General features: G+C 45.3%; 2 protein-coding genes across 3 annotated transcripts in view; one reads left to right on the top strand and one right to left on the bottom strand.

Moving 5' to 3' along the window:
• Positions 1-1,523: 1,523 nt before the first annotated feature.
• NDUFB1 (NADH:ubiquinone oxidoreductase subunit B1) lies at positions 1,524-11,160 on the bottom strand. Its single transcript, XM_068254604.1, has 2 exons — positions 10,642-11,160; positions 1,524-1,669 (listed from the first exon to the last, which is right to left on the bottom strand). Exons 1-2 carry the CDS (start codon positions 10,649-10,651, stop codon positions 1,524-1,526), a joined length of 156 nt encoding a protein of 51 aa, XP_068110705.1. The 5' UTR covers positions 10,652-11,160.
• Positions 11,112-16,372, top strand: part of CPSF2 (cleavage and polyadenylation specific factor 2) — a 48,556-nt gene continuing 43,295 nt past the window's right edge. The window contains exon 1 of one of the 2 annotated variants that reach the window (XM_068254602.1): positions 11,112-11,226. The gene's annotated coding sequence lies outside the window, so the exon portion shown is untranslated. The other variant, XM_068254603.1, reaches the window with a different exon arrangement.

Genomic DNA, 16,372 nt, shown 5'->3' on the forward strand with positions numbered 1-16,372 from the left:
ACTCTACCGTCTCTATGATTGAGCTGAACTATGATTAAGGGCAGATCGTAGCCCCGATATGCGTTAGTTGAATCCTGTGGTTTTAATTGCACTTGTCATGTGGAATTCCTGAATAAAGAATACCAGCTTTTTTTCAACCACTGCCTGGTTTGCAGATCCTTCTGTGTATACCTGTGGATTGGCCTGGCTTTCTAGATCCTGCACCCATTGGTTTGAAACTTAGGGGGTTGAGCGTTTTGAACTTTATCCCTTCTACGATCTCTATAACGGTGGAGTTCCTGTGAGCCGGTCAGGAGGCGCTTTCATTGGCTTTCAATGTAAGCCAATGGGAGCGGCTTACATTGAAAGACATGGCCGGGAGCCAATGAAATCGGGTCCTGACCGGCTCACATGACTCTGCCGTCATAGAGACAGGCAGAGCCAGTGAGTGAGCTGCGGCGACAGACGGCAGGGATTAAACGGCGAAATCAGCGGGAGCGACGGCTAATTGAAATCTACGCCCTGCCAGCCAGGTGACCACCAAAACAGGACGTAGATTTCAATTAGCTTGGTCCTTAAGTAGTTAACATCCTTCAGTAACCTCACAAATGGCTGTTTGTTAGTTACAGACAGCTTCAGGCTGGAGATACGGAACATCTCACTTGTTTTATCACAAGTTACCCTATATGAACTGACGCTTATGAAGGATTTACCCCACACGTTTGATAATAGACCTCACTAATCGGTAATTTTAGTTTTCCATGCTGTGACAGCCTTAAGGTGGCCATACTCTGGTAGATTTGCCATCAGATCGACCAACAGATAGATCCCTCGAATCTGATCAGAGAGGGATCGTATGGCTGCCTTTACTGCAAACAGATTGTGAATAGATTTCAGCATGAAACCGATCACAATCTGTGAAGCTGCCACCTCCCCCCCCCCCCCCCTGCATACATTACCTGATCTGGCCGGCGCGAGTCCCCTGGTGTCCGCAGTCTTCTTCTCCGCTCTGGGCTCCAGCTTCACTGTACTTCCTGTCCGAGGAAGTCTAAACAGTAGAGGGCGCCCTACTGTTTAAACTTTCTGTCCGGACAGGAAGAAGTGAACCCTGCCAGAGCCCAGCGTAGAAGGAGCAGCGGTGACAGCGAGGATACGCGCCGACCGCATCAGGTAATGTATTGTCGCTAGCATCAGTCGTCGGACATTCAAACGCTGCTATCGACGCACTGCCAACTCGCCGGCGATCAAGCGAAATCTTCCGCACGGATCGACAGGAACAATCGATTTTGGACGAAAATCGATCGTTCTGTCAGCGTTGGCGCAACTATTTCACAGCAGATTCCATCAGTGATCGAATTTGCTGTATATCGGCAGGAAAATTGTTAGGTGTATGGGCCCCTTAAGTGGATTGACATTTGACAAAGTGTTTTTTTTAAAAATCAGTCGTTTTCTGCATTTCAGCAATGCTTTGTGAATGGAGCCCATTGTCCCGGCATACTAATAAAGCTGTGAATGCCACTAGCTCAGGAATCAGACCCGATTTCTCACCTCTGGAATAGTTTGCTTTTGTTTCTGAACATGGACAGCTGTTCTGTACTCCTGCGGTCAAAGTAGGCTCCAACTCCATAGCCAGCAAATGGCACGATCAGCATCCAGTATGCGCGGACAAACTCCTTCACGGTCAAGGAAGCTGGGAAACACCGGAGGAAAACCACTGTTATAGCAATCATACAATTATCAGTAGACTAAACTTCCAAATAAAACCTTAAAGTGGACCTGAACTCTTGCACAGGAGAAGGAAAACAGAGAAATGCACCCTGTATATATTTAGAGATTTTAGCCTGTCTAATCCCCACTCACCTGTGTCTAATCACAAATTGTAATTTGATCTCTTCGGTGTCACCTAACTGCCATGGCAGTTAAGCTCATTTGAAATCACAGGATGTTAATATGTCTACTTCCATGAAAGCAGGAAGTAGAAACAGTGCAGATTTATTTCAGGAATTGTATCCACTGTAACAAAGAAATGTTTTCCTTTAACCTCCCTGGCGGTAAGCCCGAGCTGAGCTCGGGCTATGCCGCGCAGGGGGAGATCTCAGCCCCTGGTGGGGCGATTTGTGTCCTGTAAATTGCTGTGCGCGCAGCCAGCACTTTGCTAGCTGCGCGCACAGCTTGATTGCCGCCGCTCTGCGGCGATCGGCCGCACGCAGCGGCTGAAGAGGGCCCCCCCCGCCCCCGCCAGAGCCCTGCGCTGCCCGGATCAATGAGTTCCGGGCAGCGCTATGGGCTGGATCGGGTGTGGCTGACGTCCATGACGTCATCCCGATCGTCGCCATGGCGACAGGAGAACGCGTTATATACGCGTTCCCCTGTTTGCTATAGATGCCGGCGACGATCGGACTAGAGGGCCACATGCGCCCTCTAGTGGTGTTTCATGTAGCTACCACTCTGGTAGCTTTACATGAAACAAAAAAAATAAAAAAAAATAAAAAAAAAGAAGGATTTTTTAATTAGGAAAAAAAAAATAAACCGCCAAGGAGGTTAAAGGTTATTATGCTGTTGCGTATCTTTTAGAGCAGAGAGGAAGTTCTGAGTTCTGCTCCGCTTTAAAAACATTGTGTTATAGTCAATCATGCTGAAATTAATGAAAAAGATGTGCATTGTGTGGTAGCATTTGCAGAACTGGGTCCCCGGTTCAAATCCCAGCCAGGGCACTATCTGCATGTTTGTAAGTTTTTGGTATGGGGGAGGAAACGCAGTTAGTGACAAGAATATATACATCAAAAGGTCAGCGCAGGTTTAGAAAGTCATTGTATGTAGGGAATGGTAAATTCTTCACCAGAATATAGCAAATGCTCAGAGGTAGGTATCCGCCAAACATCAAAACAAGAAAGGGCTTACCAGCTCCCAACAACCCACATTATAAGGTTGTAAAATGGCTCAGGTCACAGATAACGTCCAGGGAACATCAGACGTTGTGAAGATCCAGTGGACATCCGTATGGAGGTAAAGTTTCAGGAATTCATATAGGAAAACAAAAACGGCAATATCTAAGTGTAACCCGTTTATTTAGATAAAATTTCTTTAAAAGGCAGTAGATATAAAAATAACTCACATACGGGGCCCATAAACAGGGAACCCCAAAAGATTAACCCGCAGATTTCTGACAGCACTACAGGACAATTACTTGACTCAAATGGTAACGGAACCAACTAGGGGGAATGCGTTACTGGATCTGATCATTTCTAATAGACCAGATAATGTATCAAATGTGCAGGTTCAAGAACATTTGGGAAATAGTGATCACAACATGATAACGTTTGATCTGGTGACTGATAGGCCACGGGGCAGCGGGACCACTAAAACTATGAATTTTAGAAAAGCAAAGTTCAATCAAATTAGGCAGGCACTAAGTTTGGTGAACTGGGATAATGTACTACAAGGGGACGACACTGAAGGGAAATGGCAAGCTTTTAAACGTATTCTCAATCAATATTGTAGTATGTATATCCCATATGGAAACAAAATGTCTAGGAATAAAAAAAGGCCTCTATGGATGAATAGAAAGGTTAGGGATAAAATGAAGAGGAAAAAGAATGCCTATAAGGTCCTAAAACAGGAGGGGACTGAGGCTGCACTAAGCAATTATAAGGAGTGCAATAAAAATTGTAAAAAAGAAATTAGGCTGGCAAAGATCGAAGCTGAAAATCAAATCGCTAGGGATATCAAATCTAACCCAAAAAAGTTTTACAAGTACATCAACTCTAAAAAAAGAAAGGTTGACTGTATAGGAATCCTAAAGGATGAGGGTGGGAACTCGATGGTGGACGACCAAGGTAAGGCAGAGTTATTAAATGCTTTCTTTGCTTCAGTCTTCACAAAGGAAACAGCACTGTTGCAAATTACAGAGGCAGAAGAGTCTCAATCTTCTAACTGTAATATTAAATACTTAACGCAGGAAGAAGTAAAGGCAAGACTAAATAAATTAAAAATAGACAAGGCACCTGGCCCGGATGGCATGCATCCTCGGGTCCTAAGAGAATTAAGTTCAGTTATAGCTAAGCCCCTTTATCTTATCTTTTGTGACTCTCTTGCAACTAGCAGAGTCCCAATGGATTGGCGTACAGCCCACGTTTTCCCATTATTTAAGAAGGGCAAAAAATCTGATCCAGGAAATTATAGACCTGTAAGCTTAACATCAGTTGTATGCAAACTATTTGAGGGGTTACTAAGAGATACTATACATGACTTCATAGTAGAAAATAATCTTATTTCTCAGCATCAACATGGGTTTACTAAAGACAGGTCCTGTTTGACTAACATGCTCAGCTTTTATGAGGTAGTAAATGCTAATATGGATATTGGGAATGCTGTAGATGTGATATACTTGGACTTTGCAAAGGCCTTCGACACTGTTCCCCACAGAAGTCTGGTGCAAAAGTTGAGGATGCAAGGACTGGGGAAGAGTTTGTGTGCATGGATAGGGAACTGGCTAATGGACAGAAAACAAAGAGTTGTGGTCAATGGATCGTACTCAAAATGGGAGACTGTTAGCAGTGGGGTCCCACAGGGGTCTGTACTGGGTCCAGTGCTCTTCAATTTATTTATTAATGACCTAGTAGATGCAGTAGTGAGCAATGTTGCTATTTTTGCAGATGATACAAAATTGTGCAGAATCATCAACTCTCAGGAAGATAGTGTCATATTGCAACAGGATCTGGATAGGATGGCTATATGGGCACATACATGGCAGATGAAATTCAATGTTGACAAATGTAAAGTCATGCATTTTGGTCGTACCAATGGTCTAGCACCATACAAAATAAATGGGATACAGTTGGGAACATCAAACTTGGAGAAGGACTTAGGAGTACTCATCGACAACAAGTTAAATAATCGTACTCAATGCCAAGCCGCTGCAGCTAAAGCGAACAAAATTTTGGGATGCATTAAAAGGGAAATAAAAACTCGAGATGCTAGCATAATATTGCCCCTGTTTAACTCTCTAGTAAGGCCACATCTGGAATATGGAATTCAGTTCTGGGCACCACATTACAAAAAAGATATTGCAGTTTTAGAGCAGGTGCAGAGACGAGCTACAAAATTGATACGTGGGATGGAAGGTCTCGCTTACCAAGAAAGGTTAGATAAACTGGGTTTATTTAGTCTAGAGAAAAGACGCCTTAGAGGAGATCTAATTAACATGTATAAATACATCAGAGGGCAATATAATAGCTTGGCGGATGAGCTTTTTGTCCCTAGGCCTTCTCAAAGGACTAGAGGACATGATCTGCGCATGGAGGAAAAACGTTTTAGCCATTTATTTAGGAAAGGGTTCTTTACAGTAAGAGTGATTAAGATGTGGAATGCATTGCCACAGGAAGTCGTTATGGCAAACTCTATACCTGCATTTAAAGGGGGCTTAGATGCTTTCCTTGCGTTGAATGACATCCATGGCTACAATTACTAGGTAATGCCAATGACGTTGATCCAGGGATTTTATCTGATTGCCATCTGGAGTCGGGAAGGAATTTTTACCTTGTAAGGGTTTTTTCGCCTTCCTCTGGATCAACAGGGATATGTGAGGGAGCAGGCTGGAGTTGTACTTTGTACTGGTTGAACTCGATGGACGTATGTCTTTTTTCAGCCAAAATAACTATGTAACTATGGTCAATCGTAGATCAATAGACAATGGTGCCGCCTGTTACCTTCCCATTGTCTATTGATCTACGATTGACCATTACATGCGGGTTAATCTTTTGGGGTTCCCTGTTTATGGGCCCCGTATGTGAGTTATTTTTATATCTACTGCCTTTTAAAGAAATTTTATCTAAATAAACGGGTTACACTTAGATATTGCCGTTTTTGTTTTCCTATATAAATTCCTGAAACTTTACCTCCATACGGATGTCCACTGGATTTTCACGACGTCTGATGTTCCCTGGACGTTATCTGTGACCTGAGCCATTTTACAACCTTATAATGTGGGTTGTTGGGAGCTGGTAAGCCTTTTCTTGTTTTGATGTTTGGCGGATACCTACCTCTGAGCACGTGATATATTGTGGTGAAGAATTTATCTTTCCCTACATACAATGACTTTCTAAACCTGCGCTGACTTTTGATGCATGTCTGACTTCTGAACTTTTGGACATTGTTCTTCTCAGCGGCGGTTCCATTGTCCCTTGGCGCCGATATATTTGCTATTATAGTGACAAGAATATATGCTCTGTACTGTGGAAGATATCAGTGCTATATAAATACATAATATTGTAGCACATTAGACTATGACCAAGATAGGATTAGATTGTTCTCTGAGGATAGTCTGGCCCTGTTCACAGTGGTCAGTTGCGTTGCAGAATAATTCTACATGTCAACTCACTGCCCATACAATTCTATGGAGCTGTTCACAGTAACAAATCACATTCTAGCTCGCTGCATGCAGTCTTTGCTTTGAAGTCTATGTCCAGTCACCATTGCAGCTCACACTCATAACGTGTGAGTTATGCAACTGACCACTGAACCTAGCCTCAGTGACATATGTACTCTGTAGTGCCGCAGAGGATGTCAGTGCTATTTCAATACAGAATAATAATAATATGGTAGGATATTAGACTATGACTATGGTAATAATAGATCAGCCTTTCTTAACCTTTTTACCCTGGAGGAACCCTGAACATAACTTTTGGATCTCAAGGAACCCCTGCAAACTTTTTTTTGAACTTGAGGAACCCCTGCATTCATTTTGCAGGAGGCGTGGTCTTAAAATAGATGAGGTTGTTTATTTCACTACTCCCCATTACATTGCCACTTATTATACAGTTTCCTAGTGCTTTTTATTAATGTGCTCATTATTATTCTGACCCCCAATTTAGTGTTTCTTTTTACAGTACCCCCTATTACAATGTGCTTTGTTATACTTCACCCATGATGGGGGAATATGCCAAGGAACCCTGGTTGAGAAAGCCTGTATAAGACTGTGAGCTCCTCTGAGGACCGTCAGTGACATGACTATGTACTCTGTAAAGTGCTGTACAAGATGTCAGTGCTGTATTAATATATAACAATCTGGTGGCCATCTGCCAGAGTCATGGCCACTTACCCTGGTTCTCCCACCCCCGTTACTCGCTCTCCTAAAGTGCTGCAGAAGTTGTCAGTGCTACATAAATAAATAATAATATGGTAGGACATTAGACTAAGATTATGGTAGGATTAGATTGTGAGCTCCTCTGAGGAAAGTCAGTGACATGACTATGTACTCTGTAAAGTGCTGCAGACGATGTCAGCGCTATATAAATACATAATCCTATGGTAGGACAGACTAGGACTGAGGTAGGGTCAGTGACATGACTATGTACTCTAAAGTGCTGCGGAAGATATCAGTGCAGTATAAATACATAATAATAATATGGTAGAACATTAGACTGTCACTATGGTAGTATTAGATTGTGAGCTCCTCTGAGGGCAGTCAGTGACATGACTATGTAATCTGTAAAGTGCTGCAGAAGATGTCAGTGCTATATAAATACATAATAATATGGTAGGACATTAGACTATGACTATGGTAGGATTGGATTGTAAGCTCAGAGGACAGTCAGTGACATGACTATGTAATCTGTAAAGTGCTGCAGAAGATTCCAGTGCTCTATAAATACAGGAAACTTAATACTTACCCATCGGAAATTATCATTTCCTGGTGCATTTCCATGGCAACATACTATGGGGCCAGAACCCATAGTATGCTGCCATGGAAGCACCAGGTAAAATATGGTAGGATTAGATTGTGAGCTCCTCTGAGGACAGTCAGTGACATGACTATGTACTCTGTAAAGTGCTGCAGAAGATGTCAGTGCTGTATTATTATTATTTATTGCATTTATAAAGCGACAACATATTATGCAGCGCTGGACAATAAATAGGGACACATACATTGCAACAAGGGGTGACAGACAGAGAAGTAGCAAACGGTTATACAACATACCACAAGGTTATACATACAATCAGGGCATAAAATGCGTTTTACAGAGACCCGGCAAACCAAGTACGAGTTAATCCATGAGAAGGGTGTCATTTCTGGGGTAGTAAAATTAAGAAGAAGGACACACTAAGGGAGGGGAGAGGCCCTGCCAAGGCTTACAATCTAAAGGGTGGGGGGGGGGGGGACACATAAGGTAGGACTGTGGAAAAGGTGATTAACAGAGAGTTAGAGTGCGATAGATGTGGGGTAGGCCATTTAAAAAAAAAATGTGTTTTGAGGGCTTGCTTGAAGGTGTTGAAGGAAGGAGCGAGTCTGAGGGGGAGTGGAAGGGAGTTCCATAGGGTGGGGGCAGCTCTTGAGAAGTCTTGTAAGCGTGCATGGGAATGAGAAATGCGTGGGGAGGTCAGGCGGAGATCATAGGAGGACCGGAGGGGACGTGCAGGTATAGATCTGTTGACAAACTCAGAAATGTAGGTTGGGCAGGTCTTGTGCACAGATTTGTAGGTAAGGCACAGAACCTTAAAACTGATCCTGAAGCTGATAGGGAGCCAGTGTAGGGCTTCGCAAAGGGGAGAAGTGGAAGCAGATCGGTGGGAAAGATGAATGAGTCTAGCTGCTGCATTCATGACTGATTGAAGGGGTTCAATGTGGTTTAAGGGGAGGCCAGATAGTACGGCATTGGAGTAGTCAAGACGGGAGATGATGAGGGCATGGATGAGAAGCTTGGTAGTGTCTGGGGTCAGAAAGGGCCGGATTTCTGAGATGTTTCGAAGGTGGAAGTTGCAGGTTCTGTGTGTGGGCTGAAGGAGAGGGCAGAGTCTAGGGTGACGCCCAAGCAGCAGGCCTGGGAGGTAGAGCAGATGGTAGTGCTGTTGATAGTGAAGTGAATATCTGGGAGGGGTGGTGCAGAGCGGGGCGGGAAAATTATGAGTTCAGCTTTATCCAGGTTAAACTTCGGGAACCTAGCTGACATCTAGGAGGAGATGGTTGATAGGCAGGAGGAGCAGAGCCGGGACAAAGTCCTCCAGCACCCAAGGCTAAGACTTCAAAGTGCGCCCCTTCATCCCTCTCACCCCAGCCATCACTCACTGATTGCTATTAGAGTAAAGGTTCATACACACATCAGACTATAGTCTTTGGAAAATAAAAGATCACAGACCAATCTTACCACCCTTCATGTAGTAGGAGAGCCATACCTACACAGTCTATTCTATGGAGCTGAACTCCCCATCAGAAAAAAATCTTTGCAAGATGCTGCACACAAAGATGCTGTACACATTCAACAACTCAGTATCTGCAAAAGATCTGTTCCTGCAAAAGATCCGTTTCTGCAAAATGCATTCATAGTCTATGATATCTGCAGATCATCATACACACCTTGTTTAACTGACATTCATCTGCAGATCAGACAATCATCTGCAAATCTGAAAATCCATCCTGGTGGATCTGATCTGCAGATGAATGTCTGTTAAACAAGGTGTGTATGATGATCTGCAGATATCAGACTATGAATGCATTTTCCAGGAACTGATCTTTTGCAGGAACAGATCTTTGGCAGATACTGATCTTTTGAACGTGTACAGCAGCTTTGTGTGCAGCATCTTGCAAAGATTTCTATCTGATGGGGCCTTCAGCTCAATAGAATAGACTGTGTAGAGTATGGCTCTTATACTACATGGAAGGTGGTAAAATTGGTCTGTGATCTTTTATTTTCCAAAGACTATGGTCTGATGTGTGTATGCAGCAAGGGGTGACAGTGGGCCCTGGGACACCTTTAGAGGCATCCCAGGCAGGGACGGATCTAGGGGGGGGGGGCAGACGGGTCTCTTGCCCCAGGCGCAGTTTGTTGAATTGTTAAAAAGGCGGCAACATTTGGGTGGGGATTGGCAGTTTAGGCGCCAAAACCTGACCTTGCCCCAGGCGCAACTTGGTCTAGATCCGTCCCTTGTCCCAGGGCCCACAACACCTTAATCTCTAGTTATCTGCCTCACAGTCACTGCCATGTAGCCCCTTTTCTTATTTCTCTCTGCTTCAAACACAATAAGGGAATAATACCTAAGTGAGTTTTGCACCCCTCCTACACTGCGCCCTGAGGCTGGAGCCTCTCTCGCCTCTGCCCGACCCTGAGGAGACCTTGTCCATAGTGGAGGGCGAGAGATCGAGGTGCGGAGATAAATTTGAGTATCATCGGCATATAGCCCAATCTACACGATACGATTCTTTATACGATTCTATTTACAATCCGATTAAATCCGACATGTCCGATAAGGATTCAATTCATTTCGATTTGCCATTGCAAAACAATGGCAAATCGTATTGAATCGAATCCTGGTGGTATTTGCAGCCCAGGGAGAAGATGACTTTGCCAATAGAGGAGATGTAAATTGAGAACACTAGGGGGCTCAGAACAGAGCCCTGGGGGACTACAACGGAGAGGGGTGTGGGAGTTGAGAAGGAACCATTAAAATATATATGTATTAATATATAACAATCTGGTGGCCATCTGCCAGAGTCATGGCCACTTGCGCTGGTTCTCTTCACCCCCCGCCCCCCATTACTCGCTCTCCTAACGAGACCACCGTGTTACCCTCCAGCACACGGGCCCCGCTCCCTCCTCCAGCCACTGGAGTCATGCTATGATGCTAGTAGTGAGCCGCCCCCATAGGAGTCCCGCTGTTCGGAGTCACCTGCTGGCATCTTGGAGCTCCGCTGTGCGTCTGGAGAGGACACCGGAAGAGACCACTGTGCAGCTCAGGGGGGGGGGGGGAAGCAGAGAGATAATCCCGGAGTGTCCCTCTATCGGCGCCGCAAACCAGCCGGTCCCGGAATATCGGAGCTCCTCGGCGGGGGCAGCGTTGGATAACCGCTTTTCTGTGTTGAGGTGATAATGCCACACAATTAATATCTCCCCCGCACTGCGCTCAGTTGGATTGCCCCGTAAGACCGGAAATAGTCTCGGACGCGACCAACACTCCTGGATAGGGGGGGAGTTCTGCATCTAAATAAAGATTTCCTGAAGGCAGCAAGGGAAGCAGCGCTCGGGTTGCGGGGTTGAGGCGGCGCAGCACCGGCACACGGCCGGGGGAAAGCGTTGTCCTCCCATCAGCGGGCATTGGTAGCTCCCGGCTCTCCCCCTTGCAGTGTAGTGGTGGGATGGACTGTTCCGGGCGGCTTCCGGCTTTGCGCAGAGAGTACGCGATGGCGGCTGCTGGGCCGGTGAAGCCGGTGGATGGAGGGAGCGGGTGGTACTGATACCCGGCTGCATGTGACGGGTAACCGGCTGGGCTTTCTGGAGGGTATTATAGGGCTGCCAGGAGGACTGTCTGCTCTGAGCCAATCACATTCCTGCTGGTTGCTCTGGTGACAGGACAGGTGTTGTGACATTTTTTTTGCAACTTTATGAGATTTTGCAACCGGTTGCACTTATTTATAGGTACAGCTATCAGGAAGTGCAACCTAACCATTGACTTCAACCATCTGTATCAGAAAATCCAACCCAGCTAAACCCTATTCTCACACAGGACCCTCCCCTCTTGCTCAACTTATAACCCCCCTGGAGGGAACATTCTCCCATCTTTCTCAACTAATAACCCCTCCCCCGAGGGAACAATCCCCCCTTTCTTGCTCAGCTAATACCCCCCCCCCTCTCTTTCTCAACTAATAACCCCCCCTGGAGGGAACAATCGGCCCTTTCTTGCTCAACTAATAACCCCCCCTGGAGGGGTCATTCCCCCTCTTGCTTAACTTATAACACCCCTGGAGGGAAGAATCCCCCCTCTTGCTCAACTAATAACCCCCCTGGAGGGAAGAATCCCCCCTCTTGCTCAACTAATAACCCCCCCCCCCCCCTGGAGGGAACAATCCCCCTTCTAGTTCAATGGGATTCGTGGTTGCAAAAAATGACAGGCGTGTTAACAGAGAGAATCCACGCCTACGCAGTTATACACTGTTCTCTATGGCAAGTTGCAAAATCTTTCATTACACAGTCCCCCCATCCTTCAAGGGGCTTCCTAGGCTGGGTATGGATAATAAGAGGAAGCAGAAAGCTTGCAGCTTCAAATATGGACGCAAGTTTATTTGAGGCGACCTACAGTGATGTGAAAAACTATTTGCCCCCTTCCTGATTTCTTATTCTTTTGCATGTTTGCCACACTTAAATGTTTCTGCTCATCAAAAACCGTTAACTATTAGTCAAAGATAACATAATTGAACACAAAATGCAGTTTTAAATGATGGTTTTTATTATTTAGTGAAAAAAAAAAACTCCAAATCTACATGGCCCTGTGTGAAAAAGTGATTGCCCCCCTTGTTAAAAAATAACTTAACTGTGGTTTATCACACCTGAGTTCAATTTCTGTAGTCACCCCCAGGCCTGATTACTGCCACACCTGTTTCAATCAAGAAATCACTTAAATAGGAGCTATCTGACACAGAGAAGTAGACCAAAAGCACCTCAAAAGCTAGACATCATGCCAAGATCCAAAGAAATTCAGGAACAAATGAGAACAAAAGTAATTGAGATCTATCAGTCTGGTAAAGGTTATAAAGCCATTTCTAAAGTTTGGGACTCCAGCGAACCACAGTGAGAGCCATTATCCACAAATGGCAAAAACATGGAACAGTGATGAACCTTCCCAGGAGTGGCCGGCCGACCAAAATTACCCCAAGAGCGCAGAGAAAACTCATCCGAGAGGCCACAAAAGGCCCCAGGACAACATCTAAAAAACTGCAGGCCTCAATTAAGGTCAGTGTTCACGACTCCACCATAAGAAAGAGACTGGGCAAAAACGGCCTGCATGGCAGATATCCAAGGCACAAACCACTTTTAAGCAAAAAGAACATTAAGGCTCGTCTCAATTTTGCTAAAAAAACATCTCAATGATTGCCAAGACTTTTGGGAAAATACCTTGTGGACCAAGGAGACAAAAGTTGAACTTTTTGAAAGGTGTGTGTCCCGTTACATCTGGCGTAGAAGTAACACAGCATTTCAGCAAAAGAACATCAAACCAACAGTAAAATATGGTGGTGGTAGTGTGATGGTCTGGGGTTGTTTTGCTGCTTCAGTAGGGCTGCACGGTTTTTCGGTTCAAAACCGAAACCGCGGTTCGTGCCAAGACGATCTGGTGATCGTCAGTATCCTCGGTTTTTACTGAGTGCCCGCCCGCTGCCTGCACGCTTGTCTGGCCCGCCTTCCGCTGTGCGCCGATTGGCCAGAGCCGCCAGAAGCAGTGAATATGTATTGTGGTTAATGAGCGGGGGGGCGGGTCCACTCGAGCGAGCGGCACACAGCTTTACCAATCGCTGGATAGCGATGGAATGACGGCAGCGGTAGGCGGAGTTGTACGCTCTGTACAGCTCCGCCTACCGCTGCCGTCATTCCATAGCTATCCAGCGATTGGTAAAGCTGTGTGTGCTGCTCTCTCGAGTGGTCCCGCCCTCCCCGCTCATTAACCATAATGCATATTCACTGCTTCTGGCGGCTCTGGCCAATCGGCGCACAGCGGTGCAGCCAGACAAGCGTGCCGGCAGCGGGCGGGCACTCTGAAAACTGCAGATAGTGACGATAACTATATCGTCTTCTCGTGAACCGCCCCCCGCTGCCCTCACATGAACCGCCCCCCCGGCTCTTAAAAATAAACACCAGTGAACACTGCTGACAGTAGCTGCTGCATGGTTTTTGACAGTTGGCAATGGTAACAGCTATTTCCCACAATGCAGCAAGGTTCACAGACAGCAAACTGCCAAGAGTACGTTCTTTTCTTGTTCTTGTGGGAGGGGTTTCACCACAGTATCAGCCATATAGAGCCCACTGATGATCCATTTGTGATGGGGTATCAGCTACTGAATGGGATAAAGTTCAAGAGTCGGAGTTTCTCTTAAAGCAATCTTCCGCCCGCAGTATCTGGCTAAACTATACTGGGGGCATAGTGAATTTAGTGCCAAAGCTCGATTTGAAGAAAAATCGTGAAAAAAATCGAAATCACAATTTTTGAGAGAAAAATCATATAGGTAGAAAAAAAACGTTTTGTAAGAAATAATACCTTTTAATGGCTAACTAATAGAGTTAAATGATGCAAGCTTTCTGGGATCTAGTCCCCTTCTTCAGGACTAGTTGTTTTTGTTTTCAGTTGTTTTTTTTCTACCTATATAATTTGTTTGGCTAACACGGTACAGAAACTTTTTTGCTACTATGAGAGAAAAATCGCAATTTCAATTTTTACCTAAAATCGTGCAGCCCTATGCTTCAGGACCTGGAAGGCTTGCTGTGATAGATGGAACCATGAATTCTACTGTCTACCAAAAAATCCTGAAGGAGAATGTCCGGCCATCTGTTCGTCAACTCAAGCTGAAGCGATCTTGGGTGCTGCAGCAGGACAATGACCCAAAAGACACCAGCAAATCCACCTCTGAATGGCTGAAGAAAAACAAAATGAAGACTTTGGAGTGGCCTAGTCAAAGTCCTGACCTGAATCCTATTTATATGTTGTGGCATGACCTTAAAAAGGCGGTTCATGCTAGAAAACCCTCAAATAAAGCTGAATTACAAAAATTCTGCAAAGATGAGTGGGCCAAAATTCTTCCAGAGCGCTGTTTAACCACCTTAGCGGTATGGACGAGCTCAGCTCGTCCATTACCGCCAGAGGGTGCCGCTCAGGCGAGCAGCGGCGAAAGAGGGTCCCCCCAGCCGCCTGAGCCCTGCGCAGCCGGAACAAATAGTTCCAGCCAGCGCTAAGGGCTGGATCGGAGGCGGCTGACGTCAGGACGTCGGCTGACGTCCATGACGTCACTCCGCTCGTCGCCATGGCGACAGGAGAAGCCAAACACGGAAGGCTGCTCATTGCGGCCTTCCGTGTTACTTTTGGCCGCCGGAGGCGATCAGAAGAACGCCTCCGGAGCGCCATCTAGTGGGCTTTCATGCAGCCAACTTTCAGTTGGCTGCATGAAATAGTTTTTTTTTTATTTAAAAAAACCCCTCATGCAGCTGCCCTGGCGATCTTAATAGAACGCCAGGGTGGTTAAGACTTGTTGCAAGTTATCGCAAACGCTTTATTGCAGTTATTGCTGCTAAGGGTGGCCCAACCAGTTATTAGGTTCAGGGGGAAATTTCTTTTTCACACAAGGCCATGTAGGTTTTGAGGGTTTTTTTTCTCACTAAATAATAAAAACCATCATTTAAAACTGCATTTTGTGTTCAATTATGTTATCTTTGACTAATAGTTAATGGTTTTTGATGAGCAGAAACATTTAAGTGTGACAAACATGCAAAAGAATAAGAAATCAGGAAGGGGGCAAATAGTTTTTCACATCACTGTATAGCTGCTTCCTGCTCATGTCAATACATTTGCATCCACCAATTATTTAAGGATGGTCATACTTATAGCGATTTTCCGATCGATCGGCCATCTGATTCCATAATCATCAAATCGGTTGCTCATCACAAGCACGCCTAATCAATTATTTGATCAATTTCAGCCCCAAATAGGTTGAACATATTAATCGGACATGCTGGGTTATCTCGGACTAGTGTCGTCGATGGGGTGTTCGGTGGTAATGGTGTGCGACATTGGGATGAGTGACTAATGCGTCTGAACCTCATCGCTGTCCCCCTTGATGTTAAAGGGAACCTAAACTGAGAAGGATATGGATTTTAATATACCGGTACCTGACTATCCTGCTGACCCTGTGTCTCTAATACTTTCAGCCACAGCCCCTGAACAAGCATGCATATCGGGTGCTTTGACTGAAGTCAGACTGGATTAGCTACATGCTTGGTTCAGGTGTGTGATTCAGCCACTACTGCAGCCAACAAGATCAGCAGGACTGCCAGGCAACTGATATTGTTTAAAAGGAAACCTCCATACCCCTCTCAGTTAAGGTTCCTTTTAATGTGCCTTCCTGCCCATGCATTTATACTGTTGCCTCTCTGCGGTGCCCATACCATCTGCAGTTTCCACGCCCCACTCACTGCTGGCGTATAACGCATGGCTTGTGTGTGAAGACGCATGTGTCATGCTATTCATGGGCAGCGAGTGGGGCACAAAAGATGGACAGGTAAATAGTTTTATTGCACAAGCAGGAGAGCACATTTACATTAAGGGGATGTGGCCACACAAAGCTGATTCCCAAGAGCTTTTTCCCTGTAACTTGCCAAAATGTGTCAAGCAAGGGTCTAGTATACAGTGCAGGAGAATATTAATGTGTATGCAAGTCAGTTCTGTTCACAGCATGTTTTGTATTGACGTGTATAACCATCAGGTTTTCTTTCCTCACTTTGGCTTCTTTGCATGGTTTACTATCAGCCTATCAGCCTGATTGCTATTACAATTTGTTTTGTTTGCCTTTGGTGGTTTAGTTGTACTGCTAAACAAAACCAAAAAGTGTCATGCTAGGTACACACCATACAATTTTGTGTTAGAT

This window comes from Hyperolius riggenbachi, chromosome 9 (assembly GCF_040937935.1).
Source record: "Hyperolius riggenbachi isolate aHypRig1 chromosome 9, aHypRig1.pri, whole genome shotgun sequence".
NCBI lineage: Eukaryota > Metazoa > Chordata > Amphibia > Anura > Hyperoliidae > Hyperolius > Hyperolius riggenbachi.